The sequence below is a fragment of the Hyperolius riggenbachi genome, chromosome 12 (assembly GCF_040937935.1).
Source record: "Hyperolius riggenbachi isolate aHypRig1 chromosome 12, aHypRig1.pri, whole genome shotgun sequence".
NCBI lineage: Eukaryota > Metazoa > Chordata > Amphibia > Anura > Hyperoliidae > Hyperolius > Hyperolius riggenbachi.
Window position 1 is genome coordinate 52,525,945 of NC_090657.1, and position 20,112 is coordinate 52,546,056.

At 46.0% G+C, this 20,112-nt stretch overlaps 1 protein-coding gene across 1 annotated transcript in view; it reads left to right on the forward strand.

Moving 5' to 3' along the window:
• Window positions 1-20,112, forward strand: part of LOC137540937 (polycystin-1-like) — a 228,347-nt gene that overhangs the window by 144,170 nt on the left and 64,065 nt on the right. Inside the window, exons 36-42 of the mRNA XM_068262113.1 lie at window positions 1,584-1,707; window positions 4,874-4,999; window positions 6,644-6,708; window positions 8,251-8,456; window positions 16,083-16,188; window positions 16,298-16,503; window positions 19,898-20,100. Of these exons, the coding sequence (XP_068118214.1) occupies window positions 1,584-1,707; window positions 4,874-4,999; window positions 6,644-6,708; window positions 8,251-8,456; window positions 16,083-16,188; window positions 16,298-16,503; window positions 19,898-20,100 (1,036 nt within the window). The remainder of the gene's footprint in view (window positions 1-1,583; window positions 1,708-4,873; window positions 5,000-6,643; window positions 6,709-8,250; window positions 8,457-16,082; window positions 16,189-16,297; window positions 16,504-19,897; window positions 20,101-20,112) is intronic.

Genomic DNA, 20,112 nt, shown 5'->3' on the forward strand with positions numbered 1-20,112 from the left:
GCTTTAATATATTTTGTATATCACTAATTAGTTGTCAAAACTCGCTGCCATGAGAATAAAAATAAAAATCTTGCACGCTAATCAGAAAGTTCCATCGCCAGGTCCGCCGCATACTCCGCCCAGTAGGACGCCTATTGTTTTTTTTTATTGGGGGTGGGTTATGTAAAGGCATATTCACTGGTGTGTTCACTAAGGCTGTTGCCCCTGCTATGTCGGGGACTCCCTGTACAGTACCCATGCAGAGGAGGACACAAGGGGACAAATGGAGGACATGGGGACACAAAGAGGACACAGAGGAGAGACAAGAGAGGTAAAAGAGGGCATGAGGTACAAAGGGGGCATAATCTACAAGATACCCCTTCACCATAGATGCACCAGGTTTAGTATATATATATTTTCCACTGGTTTATATCCTCTAAACCTATGTGCGTCTTATGGTCAGGAGCATCCTATAGTCCAAAAAAAACGGTAGATCCTGAGGGGGGGCTGTGTGGCTGTGTGGCTGATATTGCGGTGAAACCTCTCCCACATTGTGATGTAATGACCATCGTCCTGACAGTTTGCTGTCTGTGAACCTTGTTGCATTGTGGGAAATAACAGGGGTTTCCAACTGGCAATCAAGCTGTATCTCCTTCTGCAGACACCACCTGCCAGCAGTAAAGATGTCGCCTGTGATAAATTTCAGAATGTATATTAAGGTGAGGAAAGATTCTACAACGGCCAAACACTGACTGAATAATCTATATAATGAATATTGTAAAAAAAAATAAGCAATTTTATTCATTATGTTATTTTTACTGCAGTTCCTCCTTAAAGGGGAACTTCAGCCTAAACAAATATACTGTTATTAAGTTACATTAGTTATGTTAATTAGAATAGATAGGTAATATAATCATTTACCCACCCTGCTTTAAAAGAACAGGCAAATGTTTGTTATTCATGGGGGCAGCCATCTTTGTCATGGGGGCTGCCATCTTTTTGGTTGAAAGGAGGTGACAGGGAGCATGAGACACAGTTCCACTGTCCTTTGTCCTGATAACCCCTGCCAGCTGTGTGCACTAGGCTTCAAATGTCAAATTCAAAATGTAAAAAAAAAAAATTGCACCAAAACAGCAGAATGAGAACAACAACATCAGAAATCCCATCATGCTTTGCACACCATCAGGGAAAAAAAGCCCGGGCAGTTTTCTTCTGTGCAGTTAAAAATGAGGCTTGTATAAGAGAATCAAAGTTCTGATACTGTGAAACTGTTAAAGAAACACCAAACCTTTTTAGTGCTGCTGAGTCGATTTTTAGTCCGGAGGTTCACTTTAAATGCGAATTTCATATGTGGGGAAAAAAACGTACAGCAGTGCAACATAATTTCACACATCAAGTATGGTTTCTCATTGTCAGTAATATACTGTGGCAAAACCTGTGCGTTGTAACACACAAGAAGGTGCACAAAAATTTACACGCAGACAAGTGGGAGAGGTCAACAATGGCTGTCTCAATATTTGTCTCTTTCTGCCTGAATTACTGTACTTCTTGCTGCTAATGCCATTGTCCAGTAACAAGATGTATTTCTTCCTCTTCTGCCCCAGTTCTCCTCTGGGACTGCAGCCTCTGGTTACATGGGAAAGTATTTTGATTGGAGTCCTCGTGTCTTTGATGGCCCTACCAGTGCAGATCCTGTTTTCATTTCTTTTCAGAGAGACTCGAAGCTTGGTAAGTAGAGATCAGCGAATAATGAATTGATTAGTCGCTAATTCGATTGTTTATCGATAACTATTCTCAGATACAGTTTCGGTATCTGGAAAAGGGGTCATTTGGTTGTCACTAAAGGTGCCCATAGATCACTCGACTTGGTGGCCAATCGAGCATCTGAACAGTGGACAAGTAAAATATTCACATTAGGGGGGCAGCGATGGAGCCGGCCAATGCCGCGTCACTAGGCCAATTCATGTTGAAATTTCTCGGGAATCGGCTTGCGGTGTATGAACAGGCAGCAGATCTCCCTCCAATCAGATTCTGTCAGAGAGAGATCTGTCTCTTGCTCGACCTGACCATACTTAATGTTTGTCAAATGTGCTGCAGTTCAGTTTTAATTCATTTCCTCCCAATATTCAGGTTATTCTGGGATCATAGCTCTGTTATGTGAATTTGATTTAATAAAAGAAGAAATAGTCTATGTGAATGTGGACCAAAGCACTTGGAAGAAACTCAGACATTCAGAGAATTTACGATTTCCATGCCAATAGTGTGCCGAACAGGATTTGAACCTGAGTCTCCAGTGCCATAAGATAATCGTAGTCAATGCCAAGCAGCTGCAGCTAAAGCAAATACAATTTTTGGGATCTACTAAAAGGGTAATAAAAACTCGGTATGCTAGCATCATACTGCCCCTGTTCAGCTCTCCAGTAAGGCCACAGCTGGAATATGTAATTCAGTTCTGTTACAGGAAAGATATTGCAGTTTTAGAGCATGTGCTGAGATGCACAACAAAACTGACCAGAGGGATGGAAGGTCTCACTTACCAAGAAATGTTAGATAAACTGGGCTTATTTAGACTGAAGAAAATATACCTAAGAGGAGATCTAATTAATAAGTATAAATATATCCAAGGGCAGATAATTTTTGTGTCTCTACACTTGTTCAAAGGACTAGGGGACATGATCTGCGCATGGAGGAAAAAATGTTTTTGCAATCTATTTAGGAAAGGGTTCTTTACAGTAAGAGTGATTAAAATGTGGAATGTATAACCACAGGAAATAGTTATGGCAAATTCTATATCTGCATTTAAAGAGAGTCTGAAGCCTTAAAAAAAACACCTCTTTTTACTTGTCAGTTTTCTTAAGCAATAAGATCATAGCTGAAACGCTGCATTCCCGAGGCAGAACAATGGATTTATACCTCCAAATCCCGGGGCAAAATTCCACAACTTTCCAGGTTGTAGATTTTGCTGCCCGGGGGAGGCAGAGATTTACGCTGTAGCTCTGCCTCTGCTGGAATCAATCTCTCCCCGCCTCTCCCTGCCCCTCTCAGTGAAAGAAGACTGAGAGGGGCGGGGAGAGGCAGAGATTGGCAGAGCTGCCGGGAGAGGCAGAGCTTTACGCTGTAGCTCTGCCTCTGCTGGAATCAATCTCCACCTCTCCCCGCCCCTCTCAGTGAAAGAAGAATGAGAGGGGCGGGGAGAGGCAGAGATCGGCAGAGCTGCCCATGGGAGGCAGAGCTTTACGCTGTAGCTCTGCCTCTGCTGGAATCAATCTCCACCTCTCTCCGCCCCTCTCAGTGAAAGAAGACTGAGAGGGGTGGGGAGAGGCAGAGATCGGCAGAGCTGACCGGGGGAAGCAGAGCTTTACGCTGTAGCTCTGCCTCTGCTGGAATCAATCTCCGCCTCTCCCCTCCTCTCCCCGCCCCTCTCAGTGAAAGAAGACACAGAGGGGTGGGGAGAGGCAGAGATCGGCAGAGATTGACTCCAGCAGAGACAGAGCTACAGCGCAAAGCTCTGCCTCTACCAGGCAGGAAGTTCCCCGAATTTTGCCCCGGGGATTTGGGGGTATATGAATACATTGTTCTGCTGCGGGAATGCAGCGTTTCAGCTATGATCTTATTGCTTAAAGGATACCCGAAGTGACATGTGACATGATGAGATAGACATGGGTATGTACAGTGCCTAGCACACAAATAACTATGCTGTGTTCCTTTTTTTTCTTTCTCTGCCTGAAAGAGTTCAATATCAGGTATGTAAGTGGCTGACTCAGACAGGAAGTGACTACAGTGAGACCCTCACTGATAAGAAATTCCCCTTTTTACCTCTTTCTTGCTCTCAGTAGCCATTTTCTGCTAGGAAAGTGTTTTATTGTTGGAATTTCTTATCAGTGAGGGCCACACTGTAGTCACTTCCTGTCTGAGTCAGGACTGAGTCAGCCACTTACATACCTGATATTTAACTCTTTCAGGCAGAGAAAGAAAAAAAGGAACACAGCATAGTTAATTGTGTGCTAGGCACTGTACATACACATGTCTATCTCATCATGTCACATGTCACTACTGGTATCCTTTAAAGAGGAACTGTAACGACAAAACGGCCCCTGGGGGGTACTCACCTCGGGTGGGGGAAGCCTCCCGATCCTAATGAGGCTTTCCACGCCGTCCTCCATCCGTCAGGGGTCTCGCTGCAGCCCTCCGTGCAGCGGTGACGTAATATTTACCTTCCTGGCTCCTGCGCAGGCGCTCTGACGGCTGTCGGCGCCGAAGTAGGCAGAAATACCCGATCGCCGTCGGGTCTGCTCTACTGCGCAGGTGCAAGTTTCCGGCGCCTGCGCAGTAGAGCGGACCCGACGGAGATCGGGTATTTCCGTCTATTTCCGTGCCGAAAGTCGCCACAGCGCCCCCGCTGGAGCCAGCAAAGGTAAATATTGAAGCTACAGCCGGCTCTGTCGCCGGCTGTTCGGAGGGCTGCAGCGAGACCCCCGTGGGACAGAGGAAGGCGTGGGAAGCCTCATTAGGATCCGGAGGCTTCCCCCACCCGAGGTGAGTACCCCCCAAGGGAGGTTTTTGAGGTTACAAAGTTTCTTTAAGAAAACTGGCAAGTGAAGAGAGGTATTTTTTGGGGCTTCAGACTCTCTTTATAGAGGGCTTGAAAGCTTTCCTTACATTGAAGGGCATAGATGGCTATAATTACTAGGTAATTCCCAGCGGTGTTGAGCCAGGGATTTACTGTATTTAACTCTGTAAGACAAAAGATAGACGATGGCTGCGAATTCTAGTGCACTCCAGATACCGTATTACAGAAAGGTGCATTGTATTCTGTGACCGGCTCTGTGCACATGTGTCATTTTTCACGTATCTCCATCTATAAGTGTCATTTTCTGCACATTGTCATTGTCAGGTATTCGCAGAAGATGCCACACCTACCACACAAACCACGGAACAGGAAGGACGCCTGGATACATCATCCCCATTATCCCTGCCCAGAAAGGCTGACTCTCTGCTTGACATCAGTTCACTCAGCTGTGTGCGTAACACCAAACCGTAGGCCCATGTCACACGGGCAGCTTAGTCACCGCGATTAGTATGAAAGAAAACTGGGACAAAAGTGGAGCTGTTGCTCAGAGCGGCCAATAAGAATACTTTTTTTTTTGTTAACGGTAAAAGCAAATATGTTAGAAAAAAAAAAAGACAGATACTTACCTACGGAAAGGGAAGGCTCTGGATGCTATTGAGTCATCCCATTCCTCCCCTGGTCCCCTCTCGGTTCCCTTGTTCCAGTGCTGTCCCCTGATGAAGCTACACTACCTCCGGGAGCCCTCGGAAGGATTTGGGAGACTGAGTGCTCTCGAAGAGTGGCGGCTTTGTATTGCGCGTGCAAAGGCGTGTTCACCAGTTAGTCGTATATGTGGAAGGGGATGACAGCATTGGAACAAGGGGTCAGCAAAGGCTCAGTAGGATCCAGAGCAGATAAAAATGGCACAGGACAAGTGCGAAATAAAAATGGCACTGCAATAGGCGGCAAGGAGGTTAAATGATGCTGCCCAATGAATAGTTGGAGCTATTTATTGGGGCTCCATCGTAATTTAACCTCCTTGCTGCTATATGCAGCTTTTACTTTTGCCGCCTCTAGTGGCTGGGAGTAGGTTTAATTAGGCAGGGGGTTGGGCATGGGGGTGGATTGGTTAGGCAGCGGGGTTGGAGTGGTTAGTGTTAAGCAGCAGGTATGGAGTGGTTAGGCACCTGGGGGTCTTAGGGCTAGGCATAGGTAGAGTGAGAATAGGCAGAGGTGTAAGTATACAATACATGGTCCTGAGCCATGGGGTCTCCTCCACTACCCAGTGGCGTAGCTAGGGTTTTCAGTTACCAGGGACATAGACAGTTTTTGTGCCCCCCCCCCCCAGACAAAATGGGCATGGCCACACGTCAGGATATGGTCGTGGTCATGGGTGGAGTCAAATGTACAAATGCTGTACATGTATAGCCATATATGCCCCCATCCCCTGTTCAGCCTGATATGCCCCCCTTTAAATAGCCAGATGTGCCCCCCCTTTAGATAGCCAGATGTGCACCACTATTTCTGCTGCTGTTAACGCTTTTGCACTCCCCTGCAGAAGGAGGAAGAGAAGCAGAAGCAATTCAGGCAGCCAGCAAGATGGCTCTCGCGCCGGGGGGTGGGGGGGCGGGGGTGTAGTGACTGTTCTGTGTGCCCTTAGTTCTGCACCCAGGGACATGTGTCCCCCTTTGCCCACCCATAGCTACGCCTCTGCCACTTACTAGTTAGTTTGCAGCTGTCCTGCAGCCAGCCAATCACCATGTGGAAGTTGGGGAGATGCGATCGCCAGGACCAGGTAATGTATGCTAGATGCTGGTAATGGCATCTTGCTACTAAGGTTATTTAGTGTTATAGGACATTTCTAAGACATTAAATAAGCTTAGTAGAAAGATGTCGTTATTGGCATCACCCTGCATCCATTTTTTTTCAGCTCTATTTTTTAATGTACACCCAGAGCCATCCATCACCATAGATAAGTATCAGATTTATTTATTTATTTATTTATTTATTTTTACTTTAAAGCCTGATTGGTACTCTGGACCACTGCTCTACTTAGGCTCTAGTTTTCTGTGCAGCTGTCTTGATGATAAATCTATGAATATCTTTTTTTTCCAGGCTTCTGCAAGCAGCAGTAAGTTCACCTTTGACCTTGAGAAAGATGGCGGCTGGTTTGCAGAGAGGTAAGTGTGATCATGTGGGGAGCAGCAGGCCGCACACGCTAAACGCACGCCGATTGCATAATGCTTTGCGTAATGTGCGTAACTAGCGATATATACAGTATATACAATACCTACATCGCTTGTGTAACAGGAAATGTAGTCGTTGCATGTATGATGGGAGTGACGCAAAACACTTGCGTAAAGCCGCTTCAATATGCGCTGCTTTAGCTCTCCTCATCTGTTTATCTCATGGTGGCCATACACTGGTCAATATTTTTTATCAATATCTGGCTGATTCGATCATTTCATCGACTCTGCTGGACAGGGATGCTGCAAATGATTCACGATGAAAATTGATCTATTTGGTTGATCGCCTCAGTTGGATGATGTAGCTCAGTTGACAGTGGGTCAGGAGCACATCGCCGGCGGAGTTAAATTTCATTGTGACCGAAGCAGCAGCAGAGCTTCTCTCACCTGCTTCTCTCACCTGCCCGCCGGTGCTTCCTCCTGTGTCTTCTCTCCCAGGAGCTATGTGTCATGTGACAAACACTAGTGGCCAAACACTGGTGGCCTCTAGTGGTCAAGTAAGGTATGTGCCATGGTGTCCCTAGTGTTTGACCTCTAGCAACAAGGTCACAAAGCTCTCCTGGAGTGAAAAGATAGGAAAAAGCCTGGGTGGAGGAGAGAAGACACGAGGAAGCGCCGGCAGACAATCCGCTGCCCCTACACTCTGACTCTGCAAGGCCTGGGAGGGGGGGGGGGGGGGGGTTACTGAGAAACCTGGGGTCAGGCATTAAGTGCAAATTTTCAATTTAATGCTAAAAGCTTTTGAAAATCTGTAAACAGTGAGTGGAGGGATTCCATCAGATAGATCCCTCTCAGAACATCTGATCAGAGGGGGAATCTATCTGTTGGCCACATCCAGGGGCGGTTCTTCCAAGAGGCATTGTGAATCATGTGCTTCAGGGCGATAACAATTAGAGGGCAGCAAGAGGCGGCTCCCCTCCCCAAATATCCCTCTCATTCGTCGTCTCCACCTCCCTAGATGCACGGCGCCGCTTCACTCACCTGCTCTCAGCGTTCCAGCGATGGGATCTCCATTTGCCCGTCCAATGACCCGTATGCATGGCTACATTGGTGCCTCATGTGACCTGTTACGTGCTGCTGGGTCACATGAGGTGCCGCTGTAGTCAGAGAGGAAGCAGGACTGTGGCTGGTGATCCCATCGCTAATCTGCTGAGAGCGAGTGATTGATGTGGCGCCGGTGCAGCACACACCTGGCATCATGGGGATCAGATGCTGCGGGCCAGTAGGGAGGAGGAAGCAGAGGGAGGTAAGCGTAGTGCCAGTACCTGCAATGCACAGTCCGAAGTGTCTCTCCTCTCCGGTCCAGCTTTGCACACACACATGGGGGCCTGGGCATCCTCACAATGTATTACGTCAGGCGGCAAAAAGTCTAGCATTGGCCCTGGCCACATTGACCAGTGTACGGCCAGCTTTAGATAGCATATTCATTTTAGATATTAGTCATTTAATTGAAATACTCCTTGTGTTGTCCATTAGACCGGCGCCTATCTGGATGTCATCTTGTGAAAGCTTATATGACACTCGCTGCAATGTTGGTTCAGAGTCGGGATTTGGTTTCACACAAGCGCTGTGTAAAGAGAAAGAAAAAGCCCAGCTGGGGTTTCTATCCGCCTGCAGCTCCGGGGAAGACCCTCTATCATTATCAGAGGGGTCCAGCAGCAGTCCACACTTCACTCTATCAGGTATTCTTGTGGGGATCGGTTCTTGAAAAGGGCGCCCGAGCTGCCTGTATGAAAAGGGCGCCGCCATAGACATCAATGTTATTTCTGGAAATATGGGCTACAAGGTGTAGAAAAGGGCGCCCGAGTTTTGATATAGGCTACAAGCGGGCTCCCCTTTGTAGCCCATATTTTTTCGGCTACAAGGTTTTCGGCTACAAGCGGGCTCCCCTTTGTAGCCCGTATTTTTTTCGGCTACAGTAGGGCGCCCCTTTGTAGCCCATATTATTGCATTTTGTGTAGCCTATGTTTTTATATGGGCTACAAGCACTGTAAGCCGAATTATTTCATTCCCCCACTATCCATGGCGGCCTGGAGGGGGAATAGTAATTAACACATCCCGGAGTTTTTTTGTAGCCGAAGTTTTTATATGGGCTACACCAGGCGCCTTTTTTGTAGCCGAAGTTTTTATATGGGCTACACCAGGTGCCTTTTTTGTAGCCGAAGTTTATATGGGCTACACCAGGCACCTTTTTTTTGTAGCCGAAGTTTTTATATGGGCTACACCAGGTGCCTTTTTTGTAGCCGAAGTTTATATGGGCTACACCAGGCGCCTTTTTTGTAGCCGAAGTTTTTATATGGGCTACACCAGGTGCCTTTTTTGTAGCCGAAGTTTATATGGGCTACACCAGGCACCTTTTTTTGTAGCCGAAGTTAGTATATATGGGCTCCACCAGGCGCCCTTTTTTACCGGCGCCCTTTTCATGTAGACCCATTCTTGTGTTGTACCTACCCTCCCTGAAACACTGTATACTACCCCTCCTCTTGCTCCCCTCCCCCCCCCCCCATTCCTGTAGATTGTAAGCTCGCAAGGGCACTGCTCTCTCACCCTTTTGTGTCCAGGGCCAGTTTAAGCAACAACGGGGCCCCAGGGCAAAATAAACCTGGGGGGCCCCCCAACAGATACTTCATACAGCCATATTGCGGCTGTATAGCGATCCCTGGCCAAAGCGCTGTGCTTGCGTATGGACCCCCTGGAAAACCCGTCAGGAAATGTATTGCTCTTTCTTTTGATACATGTACAATTACACTACCGTTAGGTTTGCTACTAAAAGTGACATTTACCGCATTTAAAAGTATACTTTTTTCCTTCGAAACTTTAAAGTCGATTTTCTCAAAAACTTTAAGGTCTTTTTGAAAAATTATTTTTTCCTCTTATTCCCAACAATCTCCTTAATATATCCTGCAAATTTAGGGCTTCTAGCATTTAAGGTGGATTTGCTATTAACCGTTAAAGTCGGCGGGTTTTTAAATGTGTATTTTTTTTCCTTTGAAACTTTAAAATCGATATTCTCAAAAACTATAAGGTCTTTTTGAAAAAAAATGTTTTCCTCTTGTAGCCACTGGGGGGCCCTACAGGCTCTGGGGCCCTGGGGCAATTGCCTCCTTTGCCTCTATGGTAGTGGAATGTGGTATTCATTTTATTCATTGTGTTACTTTTGTCTCTCTAATTGCCAATTCTGTATTTTGTATGGATTCTGTATTTTGTGTATTGGTGTATTCCATTGTGTATATTATTTTGTACCCCATGTTTGTTTCTTGCTTTGCACAGCGCCACGGAACATGTCGGCAGTTTATACATTAATAATAATAATAATTCACCAAGACCAGCTTGGTTCAAATTAATTTAATTTACCACGTGCGGTATTTTAGACTTTTTTTTTTTCCTACACATTCGGTTATAGTTCTGTAATTTACTGTAAACATGACAGACACTGTCTTTTTTACCAGAGGTACTCTGTAAAGGTGCCCATTAACGGTACAATTTTTTTCACTAAATGCGATCTCTTGATGCGATTTGAATGATCAAATTGTATAGAAATGTCACCGTTTATCAAGGCAATCGATAAGAAACGAATCTTTGGTCGATTGCTTAATTGGATAAAATCGATCCAAAAGGTGGATTTTACGATCAAATCTAAAGAAAGAATCTTCAGTAAATGTGAACACTCGATAATTACCTTCAGGTAAGTTTTGATCATTGAAAGATCGCATATAGTGAAAACATTGTACCGTTAAAGCCAGTGGGTACCGCTTTAAAAATAAAAAAGTCAGATACTCACCTAAGGAGAGGGAAGGCTCGGTCCTAATGAGCCTTCCCTCTCCTCTCCCGGTGTCCTCGGTGCTGCGCTGGCTCCCCCGTTCGCGTCCGCCGCCGCAGGGACTTCGGAGGTCTTCGGGAGCACTCGGGCTTCCGAAGACGGGCCACTCCATACTACGCACGCGCGAGTGCGTCATAGAGGACGCTCGTGCATGCGTACTATGGAGCGGCCCGTCCACGGAAGCCCGAGTGCTCCCGAAGGCTTCTGAAACCTCCCTTCGGCTGCGGAAGTGGCAGTATTTGACCGAACTGGTCGAATACTGCCACGGGGGATCCTGCATGGGACCGGGCACCGGGAGAGGAGAGGGAAGGCTCATTAGGACCGAGCCTTCCCTCTCCTTAGGTGAGTATTTGACTTTTTTATTTTTAAAATGGTAAACATTCACTTTAATGGGCACCTTAACCACTTCAGCCCTCAGTCATGTTTCACATTATGCATTCGAGCAATTTTCACCTCCCATTCATTCGCCTATATCTTTATCATTTCTTATCACAATGAACTGATCTATATCTTGTTTTTTCCACCACCAATTAGGCTTTCTTTAGGTGGTACATTTTGCTAAGAGCCACTTTACAGTAAATGCATTTTAACAGGGAGAATAAGAAAAAACGGAAAAAAAATCAGTATTTCTCAATTTTCAACCATTATAGTTTTAAATAATACATGCCTCCATAATTAAAACCCACGTATTGTATTTGCCTAATAGTCCCGGGTATTACACCATTTAAATTATGTCCCTATCACAATGTATGGTGACAATATTTTATTTGGAAATAAAAGTGTATTTTTTCCGTTTTGCATCCATCACTATTTTGAAGCTTATAATAAAAAAAAAAAAATAGTAATATTTAATCTTTACATGGATATTTAAAAAGTTTAGACCCTTAGGTAAATATTTACGTTTTGTTTTTTTTTTATTGTATTTTTTTTCTTTTTTTATTAACCTCCCTGCCGTTATAAAAAAATGCTGCGCACGGCAGGGAGGGTGTTTTTTCGCATTATTTTTTTTTTTTTTAGCATGTAGCTAGCCTAGCGCTAGCTACATGCTTCCCCCCTCCCTGCGGCGTCCCCCCGAATGCGCCGATCGCCGCCGGCGCATATACCCATCCGGAAATCCCGTTCTGAACGGGATTTCCAGGAGGGCTTCCCCCGTCGCCATGGCGACGGGCGCGATGACGTCACCGACGTCATCGACGTCGTGACGTCAGAGGGAGTCCCGAACCACCCCTCGACGCTGCCTGGCACTGATTGGCCAGGCAGCGCACGGGTCTCGGGGGGGGGACACCCTCTGTCGCGGCGGGTTGCGGCGAATCGGCGGGGAGCGGCGGCGATCGTAAGTTACACGCAGCTAGCAAAGTGCTAGCTGCGTGTAACAAAAAAAAAATTATGCAAATCGGCCCAGCAGGGCCTGAGGAATCCTCCGCGGCAGGTTACCCCGAGCTGAGCTCGGGATAACCGGCAGGGAGGTTAAACATTTTATCTGGGTATTTTTGGGAGGGTGGGATGTAAATAGTTATTTTTCTTTATGTAAATATGTGTTTATGTATTTTTTAACATGTAGATGTAGTTTTACTATTTGGCCACAAGATGGCAACTATGAGTTTGTTTACATTACATCACTCTAAGCGTAACATGTACGCTTAGACTATGTAGGGGGGGCGTAAGTGGCAGAAAGAGCAAGGCTTCCGAGAGAAGCCGTCCTTTTTTTTGCCGGAGAAAGGGATCAATGATCGGGCACCATGTTCAGATTCAGTGATCCCTGGGATAACGAACGGTCGGCTGTGGGAGCGTGCGGGAGCGCAAATGCGCCCTTTTGGATGTATACTATACGTCCAAAAGGCTTTAATAGTTAAAGGACTACTATAGTGAAAAAAGTAAGCAGGTAAAAATTGACAGAACCGCCAGCTTTTGGACTAGTTCATCTCCTCTGGGTTTTCTTTGTTTTCAAAAGCATTTCCTGAATGGCAGTTGCTAAATCTAATTACCAAAATAGTTATATACCAGCTAGCCTCTAAACTCACTTGCATGATATTTTGGCAGTTAGACTTAGCAACTGCTGTTCAGGGAATGCTGTTGAAAACAAAGAAAACTGAGAATCCCCCATGAGGAGATGGACTAGTCAGATTTTACTTATTTCACTGTAGTGATCCTTTAACTGCTTGCCGACCGTGTCACGCCGATGGACGTAGCGGCGGCGGCAGCCCCAGTCCCGCCTATCCCCGATCGGCGTAAAGTCCTGGGGCTTCGCTTTGCAGGAGATTGTGCGCACGCTCTGCTCCGCCTTCAGTCTCCCAGCGGCGTTCGTCGCTCGGAGACTGTTAGACAGCGAAACCGCCATCTGTAAACATAGTACAGCTCTATGATCTACAGCAGCGCTATACTGATGACAGCCGTATGATGTGGCTGTCCCCCTGAGTGGCAAGACAGGGATCCGCTGTTATAGGCTGAAGCATAGGACAGCCGATCTCTATGATTGGTTGGCTCTGGGACAGAGGGAGGGGGGCGTAAAAAAATAATAATATTTAATTAAAAAAAACAAACAAACAAATATTTGTAAAAAAAATATATCTGAGGGGCGATCAGACCCCACCAACAGAGAGCTCTGTTGCTCTGTTGGTGGGGAGAAAAGGGGGGGAGGGGGGAATCACTTGTGTGTGTTGTGCGTCCCTGCAGCTTACAAAAAATGGCCTGATCTTTAGGGGGGTAAAGCCTGTGGTTCTGAAGTGGTTAAAGCAGAACTGAAAACCTGGGGCTTCTGCCAGCCCCCTGTGCCCTCGCAGTCCTGGACCGATCCGCGGGTCACTTTTTTTTTCCCAGACTGGAGGTCGACTTCTAAGTCTACCCCACTGTGCACTGGCCACATGTATCCTAGTGCACATTCCTGTAGCTAAGAGCATCCTGCGCAGGCGCAGTACGAGAAAATCTCTACTGCACCTGCGCAGTACGTGTCTGGGTACGGGGACGTGAGCGAGGAGGCTCAGTTCCCCTGAATTGCGCGAAGTGAAAGTGAGCTGCAGCGTGGGACCAGAGCATTGGTGAGTGGCTGCGTGCTCAGTTCCGCTTTAAATACAGTGCATAGCAATGTCTGCAGAATCTGTGAATAGAACCTACTGGCTCTGCTTCAGCCAACAGAGAGAGAAATTATATGTTTGCAGTCTCTGCTTGACAGTGTTGCCATAGATACACAACAGCAGGCCAACACTCTACACAAAGACTTTGTTCCATTGGGTCAGTGTTTAGCCAAGAAAGATTATTTGTTTAGGAATGAAATGGTAGCACATGTTGACCATTTCAGCTGACCAAAGCATTACATCTCTGTGTACCTATAGTCTATAGGTACACAGAGATGTAATGCTTTGGTCAGCTGAAATGGTCAACATGTGCTACCATTTCATTCCTAAACAAATAATCTTTCTTGGCTAAACACTGACCCAATGGAACAATAGTAGTGTATCTGTTTTAAGGCAGACATGATCATTTATTTTGATAGAATATTTCAGAAACCTTTTGCTGCATTCAAAATTGAGTCTTAAAGGACCACTGGGGTGAAAAAAAGTAAGCAGTTAAAATCTGACAGAACCGACAAGTTTTGGACTGGTCCTTTTCCTCATGGGGGATTATCAGCGTTTTCTTTGTTTTCAAAGCATTCCCTGAGTGGAGGTTGCTCACTCCTGTGTGCAGACCCTTCCTTTGGATACTTTGGACTTTGCACTGCTCATACTTCCCAACTTTTTGAGATAAGAAAGAGGGACACTTACCCCTAACCATGCCCCCTCCACACCCCTAGTCAAGCATACCATAAAGTTTTTATAAGAAAAATATGCTGTTTTATAATTCAAACCACACTAGTCTTCTCTGTCCTGTTTCTTTTTTTTTCATATTAACATTTGAGTAAGGAATACATCAACTTAAAGGATGGGAATAAAGTTTAGAGTCAATTAAATACATTTTTTTCAGTAGAAAAACACATATATTTACACAGAGCTGTACATCAGTCCAGAAAGAGGGGGAAAGAGGGACAGAGGGACTGGGTTCCCTAAGAGGGACTGTCTCCCTAAAAGAGGGAGAGTTGGGAACTATAACAAACACAAAACAAACAAACACAGAACATTTATATCGCGCTTTTCTCCTGGCGGACTCAAAGCGCCAGAGCTGCAGCCACTAGGACGCGCTCTATAGGCAGTCGTAGTGTTAGGGAGACTTGCCCAAACACTACGACTGCCTATAGAGCGCGTCCTAGTGGCTCTAACTGCTACAAGATCCCAGCGCCCGCATGCACTCTAAATACCGTATATACTCGCATATAAGCCAACCCGCATATAAGCTGACCTCCCAACTTTTATCCCCAAAACTGGTAAAAATTATTGACCTGAATATAAGCCGAGGGTACAAAATGCAGTGGCCTTATAGCATAGAACAAAGTCAAACACTAATAGAATGCATTATGATGACAGTAATAAGTTCACCTAAACAGCTCAAACATGTACCTAGGAGCACAACTTAATTAATATATGAATAATGCATTTGTAAACCTTCCCTATAAAGTGCAATGTGCTTTAGCAGCATACATGTAGATGCATAAGATGAGAGGCCAATCTCAAACAACAAACACATAAGAGGCAGTGATAGAAAACAAGGTTAAAATGCTAGACCAGAAAAAAAGCCCAGTGGTGAAGCTCTTGTATAGTTAAGTGCAGCCACACCTTTAATGTGCCCTCTGTGTCCCGCCTGTGTCCATAAGAATAGAGCCCAAGTGGAAGTAAGGAGGCAGCGTGAGCTTCCAAAGGAGAGGGGGGGGGGGGAAGCGCGACTCCATCACCATGGTGACTCACCGCTAAGGAGCGGTTTCTTCCCCGCCGGTATATGCAGAGCGAGCGTGCAAAGGAGAGAGGGGGGAAGCGCGACTCCTCCAGCGCGTATCACTTGCCGGTCTACTTCCTACTTCCTGTCTGACACAATCCAGTGCGCCACTAGAGAACATCATTACTAAGAGCCTGCAACTGGCCAACATCAATATGCAGACCGGCAAGTGATATGCACACACCATCGCTCTGCATATCCCAACGGGGAAAAAGCCACTCGTTAGCAGTGAGTCACCCTGGTGATGGAGGAGTTGCGGGTTGCGAGTAATACAGGTACCTTAATGACTCGCATACAAGCCGAGACCCCCACTTTTGGGCCATTTTTTGGGGGTAAAAAATTCGGCTTCTAAGCGAGTATATACGGTAGGTGTGCAATTTTTTCCGACCAGCTCTAACAAACAAATCCAAACTTATATTCCACCAAGGAGCTCCACATGATAACATTTAGGAACCACTGATGCCACCTTATTTGATTGTGTAAATAGCACCCTGTTTTGCCACATAGGTCACGGTCTTGTGCCTAATTTCCCCAGGTTTATGTGCAGTTCTAGTGTTAAACCCTATAAAGATCTGAAGTGGCCTCTCATGTAGATCCACCATCTCTTTCATCTTGTGTTTTGCCTCAGAGGAGAACTTGTTACAGTCTACTGCTACAGAAGCTCAGGTATGGAAGTGGTGTGAGGAGTCAGACAGCGGCAGGTACTCGCCCCGGCCAGACCTCGGTTCTCCCAGGTAAAGCACCTCAGTCTTATGCTGATAACCCCTTGACCAGACGAGGATTTATATCTTGTACACAGAATATTATTACCATTGTGGTTGATAGAGTTTTGTCTTTTCCCAGCCCTGAGAGTGGCGACAGCCTCATGTCCTACAATGAGGACTGTTATGTAACTGGGTGCTGGAGTGAGAGTCAGCAGTGGATCGAAGCTAAGAGGACATCCTTCTCTTTTTCTTCATGTGTTTCTGAGGGGACCGGTAATGATTCAGAACTTCAGGAATGCTGGGATATCCCATCAGCCTCTCCTTCTCCTTTCACAACTCGTATTGGTAAGCGTAAAAAACTTGACACATGTAATCTACATTATAGTATTTCTGATATGTTTTGTTCTGTAAAAGTTCCTGGCAGCAAGATGTGGAATAAGCTAGTACTGATCTGTGCAGGCATGCAATCTAATGCTGTTCTACCAGTGGATACCAATATATCCTGAGTCCTTTTTAAGCATAAGCAAACCCCGGCAGATGCCTGGGGTGACGCCAAAGGAGGGGGCACTATAGAGCTATTCTTAGTGCAGAATTCAGGAACTGTGACACACAACTGTTGGTTTCATTTAGAAAGTGATGAATGGAATTCTTAACACCTAAATGAGCATTGCTGATTAGCATAACAAATCTGAATAGCATGACTGTGACATGGCAGGTAAGTGTTAATCAATCAGTACTTGTAGATCTCTTCTGCGTTTTTAGGACAACATTTGGACCTGTAAAGACCCAGGATGTATAGCATATCAACAGTTTTTTGGTTTTTTTTGTAGATACAAGCCCTTCACACTTGTTATACACAGGCTTTGTTATGCGTTTGTGTGTGCGTGCGTGTGTGTGTGTTCGTTCGTTCGTTCGTTCGTTCGTTCATTTCCTATCAAATATAGCCACCATATCCTTGAGTGAGATACCTTTTAATGACAGCACAGCAGCCCCATTACCCTGACTACTTGCAGAATTTGTTAGGGGTTCTATCCTGCAAAGTACTGCAGGACATCATTATGTTGGCCATTGGTGGAGCACTGTTGTGTTAAGGAAGTGTTTCTCAACATTTTATTGGTATGTACCCCTTTTAAAACCATGCACTCAACAAGTACCACCTAGCATAGTGAACATTATCACAAGTACCTCTTGACAAATATATATTTCATCGTAGTACATGGAGCTCACTGGCTCCAGCCTGCTGATCACCTGACACCTAACGGATAAACAGTAACCAGCACAACTGCCATCTTCGTGTTTACTATTTACCTGCATCAGTGTTTTACTACAGCTAACATCTGGAAATATGCCTGAAGAAGGGGACTATATCCCAGAAAGCTTGCATTATTTAACTTTATCAGTTAGCCATTAAAAGGTATTACTTTTACAAGACTGTATTTTTCTACCTACATAATTTGTTTGGCTAACACGGTACAGAAACATTTTTACTACTATCATCGTAGTACATGATAATTGGTTCTAAACATTTTCCAAACATTTATTATTGCTTTTAATTAGCTAAATGTAACGATCGGTGTAACACAGAGAGGGTCTGATTACCGGTGATCTGCAGTATCACCGAGAATACAGATATATACCCGATTATCGATGATCTGCAGTATCACCGATAATCAGATATATCTCTAACCTCTGGACACCTGGGTAATAAGAGTGTTTGGTGCAACAGAAATACTTTGAGGACTGCACCTGAGGATCAGGTGCACAGCAGTAAGGAGTACTGCACAGTAACACATTCCTTCCGCAAGCCTGAGACTCTCCCGAGGGAGGGGTCAGGCTAGGAGTAGGAAGGACAGAGTGTGAGTGACACCAAGGAAGGGTGTCACCCACAGGTCTGTGAGCTATCTCTTGATTGAGGAGATAGCTCTCGAGGTCGGCAAGCCGGGTCGGTAACAGACAGACAGATCAGGGACAGAGACAAGAGACCGATGCGGAATCCTAAGACAAGCAGAGTTCGGCAACAGAGTATCAGATATAGCGAAGTACCTAATCAGAGATCAGAAGAGTAGTCAGGAAAGCAGAAGGTCATAACAAATAATCAACAATGCCTAGTCTTGGGTGTGAGCTCCTTGATCATCAACACCCTGGAACTGGTCTGAGTATAACTAGATGGTAAAGCTAATTCCTAGTCTGAGGTGTGAGGTCCCTGGTCATCAACACCTAGGAACTGGTCTAAATAATAACACAGATAATATACAGTTTTCCCTAGACTGAGGTGTGAGGTCCTTGATCATCAACACCTAGGAACTGGTCTAGATAATAACACAGATAATATCACAGATACTGACAAGGTCTGAGTGCTACCACGTAGTGATCGCAACGCCAGACACCAGAGAAATGACCAGCACCCAGTATATATACCCTCGCGCTCTCCAGCGCCACCCCTAAGTGCTGGACCAATGAAAACTGATAGAATTGTCAGCTGATCGGCTAGATCAGCTGACACCCTTCTGACTGCCATAAAGGCTCTGTCTCTCAGCGCGCGCGCGCGTCCTTCTGAACCTGTGTGGACTATCAGTCCCAGCCACACCAGACATGTGTTGTAATGCATCTGTAGGTTTGAACGCGGGGCCAGCCGCACCGCTGTCAGAGCATGTGGTGGTTTCCCCGCGTTCAGCCGTACTGCTAGTGGTAGGCAGCCCATGTGTGAAAACCGCCGCATCGGACGCGGAATCCACCGCCTTGTTCACTGGGCAAGCGGCGGTTTCTCCGCGCTCCGTCAGGCTAGTGGATGCAGGCCCATGCACGCCAGCTGCCATGTTGAACGCGGAATCAGCCGCCTTACTCTGAGTACTCGCGGAGGCTTTTCCGCGTTTTCTCACACTAAAATACTAATTTGGTGTTGCTTAAATAAGATTTATCATTTTCTAAAAGTCTAAATTTGTTATTCTTGGTTAAGTATATCAAGCCTGAGTACCCCCTGGAATCATCAGAAGTACCCCCTGGGCGTACTACACGTTGAGACCCTAGGTGTTAAGGTACCCGTACATCTAACTATTCTTGTGGCCGATCGACCAAGAGTGAGATCTCTTTTCAATCTAATCTCATCGGAGAGAGATCTGCTAGCTGCCATAAACCGCAGGCCATTTCCCAATCCATTTCAGCATGATATTGTGTGGCAATTGGCCTTGTGATGTCACCTCGCCCGGCCACTACTCCCCTAGTGTTTTATGTCATCTCCCCCCCATACCCCAGCCCCCCCCCCCCCCCCCATGTGCCCATGTGGTTGCTGATGTTATAGCACGTGGGGCGCGTGTGATGTCACATACCCACCGTCTTATATGCTGGTATTTACGTGGGGCCCGGATACAAAAATAGGGCACGGACACTCAGTAGGGGGCACAGCAGTTCCGTCGTGTTCTTTCACAATTATCCCACGCCATTACCGACGCGCACCCGATCGAGCATGTCTGCCCGATATTTCCAGCATGTCAGATCGATATTTGCGACCAATTTCCACCCCAAATTGGTTGAATTGTCGATCGTGCATGCTCTTTGCAGCACCGATTTTCATCAGATTCGATAATCATGGAATCTGACGGTCGATCGCCCGCCAAGTCTATAGATGTATGGCCAGCTTTATAGTATGGGTGAGCAGTGGTGCTGCCACAGAAAAGATGATTATAACCTTTTCTCTCTAATTGTCTGGATCCTAGCGGTGTTCACATTTTTATACTAACAGGTGTGCAATGGAAGCCTCAAGGATGGCTGTTCCCGCCACGGACACTGTGGGCAATTTACACCATGGCCCTCCTACTGCTAACTGGCTGTGTTACCATCACTGTCTCCTATACCGCCTCACTGTCTGAGCATGGCTTCTTCATGTGGCTTATCTCCTGTACCTGTGCGCTGCTCTCATCTGCCCTCCTGCTGGAGCCACTCAGGGTAAGTGACACT